We start from the raw sequence: 4,214 nt of genomic DNA on the forward strand, positions 1-4,214 counted from the left end.
GCGATGGTGCCTCGCGAAGAACAGGAAATTTTTTGCGAAGAACAGGAAAAAATGCTCACGAGGGCACCTGTCCAGCCCCCTCGCGAGGCATATGAGGGAGAGTACGGGCCAAAATGAGGAACCGAGGGCGGAAAAAAGGAGGCAAAAGGTGATGGAACCAAGCCGGCAAGGAACGCCAGAGAGCAAATTTTCATTAAAGAGGGGCAAGCCAACTGCGGAAAGCAAATGAAAAGCCGCGTCTGGCACCTTGTCTAGTCTTCTTGTCTTCTCACCAGCACGGAGCTAAGTGCTGCCACTAGGACGTGGGAGGGAGCCCCCGAGGCCTGAGGGCGGCACTCTTGAGACTCCGGGGCGTGTACAGCCCCACTCATTATTACGTGAGAGTGTCACGAGCGGAGACCTTCACAGGCACTGGGCCTTGCTTCACAGGCGCTGGGCCTTGCTTCATGGGTAGAACTTCCAGAGGTGCTAGATGTTCCAGGCGTTCTGGATGGGGATCCCGTCCTGCGTCTCCAGGCGTGCGGTGCCAGGCCTGGAGACGTGGGCGACCCGAAACGGGCCCTCCCACATGGGCGAGAGCTTGTGCAGCCCTTCCCTGGAGAGCTCCCTCCTCAGGACGAGATCACCCACCTCGAGCGTCCTGGAGCGGACGCTGCGGCAGTGGTACCGTCGCAGCGCCTGCTGGTACCTTGCGGCTCAGAGCGAGGCTTCACGGCGGCATTCCTACCCCAGCACGAGGTCCATCCCCCGCATGGCGTCCTGCTTCGTTTCATCAAACGCCAGGACCCGCGCGGAGCGATGCCTGACCTCGTGTGGGAGAACCGCTTCGGCTCCATAGACGAGGAAGAACGGGGTCTCACCTGTCGGCTTGGTGGCGGTGGTGCGGATGGACCACAGCACGGACTGGAGCTCGTCGTGCCAGCCCCTGCCGCAGGCCTGGAGCTTCTTCATGAAGGTCCTGGTCTTGAGGCCCCTCGAGACTTCCGCGTTGGCGCGTTCGGCTTAGCCATTGCTCCTGGGGTGCACCACAGAAGCGTAGCAGATCTGCGTTCCAAGGTTAGCACAATACGTTTTGAAGAGATTTCTAGTGAACTGTGAGCCGTTGTCGGTGATGATGTGGTTAGGGACCCCAAAGCGGCTTACGAGGCCCTTGATGAACTTAATTGCTGACCCGGCTGGGATGGTGTGAACGGCTTCCACTTCCGCCCATTTGACGAATTTGTCAATGGCGACGTAGAGGTAGTGGTACCCTCCAGGCGCTCGAGGGAATGGGCCCAGGATATCCAGCCCCCAGACCGCGAATGGCCATGAAATCGGGATAGTCTGGAGGCCCTGAGTTGGCTGGTGGATCTGCTTGGCGTGGAATTGGCAGGCCTTGCAGGATTTCACCAGCTCGGCCGCGTCGTTGAGTGTCGTGGGCCAATAGAACCCGCTGCGAAAAGCCTTGCCAACTAGGGTGCGCGACGACGAGTGGTGCCCGCAGTCTCCGCCATGTATGTCAGCCAGCAACTCATTCCCCTGTTCCGTGGAGATGCATCATAGAGAAACATCATTTGGCCGCTTCCTGTATAGCTCACCGTCCTGAATGCAGTATGTCGTAGCCTGCCGGGCCACACGCTCCGCGTCCTCTTCCTTCTCCGACAACGTGCCTTGCGTCAGGTATGCCTTGAACTCCTCAATCCAGCACCCCTCCTGAGGCTCGAGCGCTAAGAGCAGACGCGCTGCCGAGGTCGGGCCGCAGGCGGGGGCTCCCGAGGCTGGTGGCTGGGGGAATTCCTCTTGAGGAGGTGCCGGTTCCGCAGGTTGAGGTGCTGCCAAAGGCTTGAAGAGCCACTCCTCGAAGACGCCAGGCTCTTGGGGTAGCCGCTTGGATGCCCTCTTGGAGATGTCTTCGGCCTCCTTGTTGGTGCCGCGAGGCACATGCTGTAGCTCCAGGCCCATGAACTGCTTCTCCATTTTGCGTACATCCGCGAGGTATGCCTCCATGTGCTCATCCTTCGGCTCGTACACCTTGTTGGAGAAGTTGACGAGGAGCTGCGAGTCTCCCTTGATGGTGAGGCGTTTCACCCCAGGGCCACTGCAGTCTTGAGGCTGGCGATGAGGCCCTCGTACTCTGCGATGTTGTTGGAGACCTTCTCGCCCCGCTGGAAGCAGAGCTGCACGACGTAGTAAAGCTTGTCTTGAGTGGGCGAGATGAGCACTGCTCCAGCCCCCGCGCCCTGATACGTCTCCGTCGTATCTACTTTTCCAAACACTTTTGCCCTTGTTTTGGACTCTAACTTGCATGATTTGAATGGAACTGACCCGGACTGATGCTGTTTTCAGCAGAATTGCCATGGTGTTATTTATGTGCACAAACAAAAGTTCTCGGAATGACCTGAAACTTCACGGAGCTTATTTTTGGAAAATATTAAAAATATTGGCAAAAGAATCAAGGTCAGGGGGCCCACACCCTGGGCACGAGAGTGGGGGGCGCGCCCTACCCCCCTAGGCGCGCCCCCTGCCTCGTGGGCCCCCTGTTGCTCCACCGACCTCAACTCCAACTCCATATATTCGTGTTCGGGGAGAAAAAAAATCAGAGAGAAGGATTCATCACGTTTTACGATCGGAGCCGCCGCCAAGCCCTAAACTCTCTTGGGAGGGCTGATCTGGAGTCCGTTCGGGGCTCCGGAGAGGGGAATCCGTCGCCGTCGTCATCATCAACCATCCTCCATCACCAATTTCATGATGCTCACCGCCGTGCGTGAGTAATCCCATCGTAGGCTTGCTAGACGGTGATGGGTTGGATGAGATTTATCATGTAATCGAGTTAGTTTTGTTAGGGTTTGATCCCTAGTATCCACTATGTTCTGATATTGATGTTGCTATGACTTTGCTATGCTTAATGCTTGTCACTAGGGCCCGAGTGCCATGATTTCAGATCTGAACCTATTATGTTTTCATGAATATATGTGAGTTCTTGATCCTATCTTGCAAAGTCTATAGTCACCTACTATGTGTTATGATCCGGCAACCCCGAAGTGACAATAATCGGGACCACTCCCGGTGATGACCATAGTTTGAGGAGTTCGTGTATTCACTATGTGTTAATGCTTTGGTCCGGTACTCTATTAAAAGGAGGCCTTAATATCCCTTAGTTTCCGCTAGGACCCCGCTGTCACGGGAGGGTAGGACAAAAGTGTCATGCAAGTTCTTTTCCATAAGCATGTATGACTATATTCGGAATACATGCCTACATTACATTGATGAATTGGAGCTAGTTCTGTGTCACCCTATGTTATGACTGTTACATGATGAACCGCATCCGGCATAATTTTCCATCACCGATCCAATGCCTACGAGCTTTTCATATATTGTTCTTCGCTTATTTACTTTTCCGTTGCTACTGTTACAATCACTACAAAACCCAAAAATATTACTTTTGCTACCGTTACCGTTACTTCCATATTACTTTGCTACTAAATACTTTGCTGCAGATATTAAGTTATCTAGGTGTGGCTGAATTGACCACTCAGTTGCTAATACTTGAGAATATTCTTTGGCCCCCCTAGTGTTGAATCAATAAATTTGGGTTGAATACTCTACCCTCGAAAACTGTTGCGATCCCCTATACTTGTGGGTTATCAAGACTATTTTCTGGCGCCGTTGCCGGGGAGCATTGCTCTATTCTTTGAGTCACTTGGGATTTATATCTGCTGGTCACTATGAAGAACTTGAAAGACGAGAAAACAAAAATTTATCCCTCAACTACGAGGGGAGGTAAGGAACTGCCATCTAGCTATGCACTTGATTCACCTTCTGTTTGGAGTAAGCTTGCGACACCTAAACCTGCTTCTGCTATTAATTCTGATATGTCGCATGTTATTGATGATGCCACTTCTGCTATGCATGATACTCATGATGAAACTACTTCTATGCTTGATACTACTGTGCCACTTGGTGAATTTCTTGATGAACAACTTGCTAGGGCTAGAGAGAATCCAATTATTGAACCTGATAATATTGATGAAAGTGATGATGAAGACTCTCCCAATAAATATGAATTGCCTGTTGTGCCTGAGGGCTATGTTATGGATGAAGAAACTGCTAGAGACTTTCTTGCTTGCAATGATAGAAGTGATCTTGAGAAATTATTAGCTAAGCTTAAACAAAAAAACTCTGAATTCTAGAATGAAATATGATCCTGCTTATGCTACTTCACCTATCTTTGTTAC

General features: G+C 51.9%; 1 protein-coding gene across 1 annotated transcript; it reads right to left on the minus strand.

The window, feature by feature from the left end:
- Positions 1-1,536: 1,536 nt before the first annotated feature.
- Positions 1,537-1,986, minus strand: LOC141022936 (uncharacterized). The gene has a single exon (XM_073499224.1). The coding sequence runs from the start codon at positions 1,984-1,986 to the stop codon at positions 1,537-1,539; it is 450 nt and encodes a 149-aa protein (XP_073355325.1).
- Positions 1,987-4,214: the final 2,228 nt, after the last annotated feature.

This window comes from Aegilops tauschii, chromosome 5, assembly GCF_002575655.3.
Source record: "Aegilops tauschii subsp. strangulata cultivar AL8/78 chromosome 5, Aet v6.0, whole genome shotgun sequence".
NCBI lineage: Eukaryota > Viridiplantae > Streptophyta > Magnoliopsida > Poales > Poaceae > Aegilops > Aegilops tauschii.

What these genes read in the sequence shown, in the direction of transcription:
- LOC141022936 (XM_073499224.1), bottom strand. Translation starts at nt 1,986, where the DNA reads ATGGAGGCATACCTCGCGGATGTACGCAAAATGGAGAAGCAGTTCATG.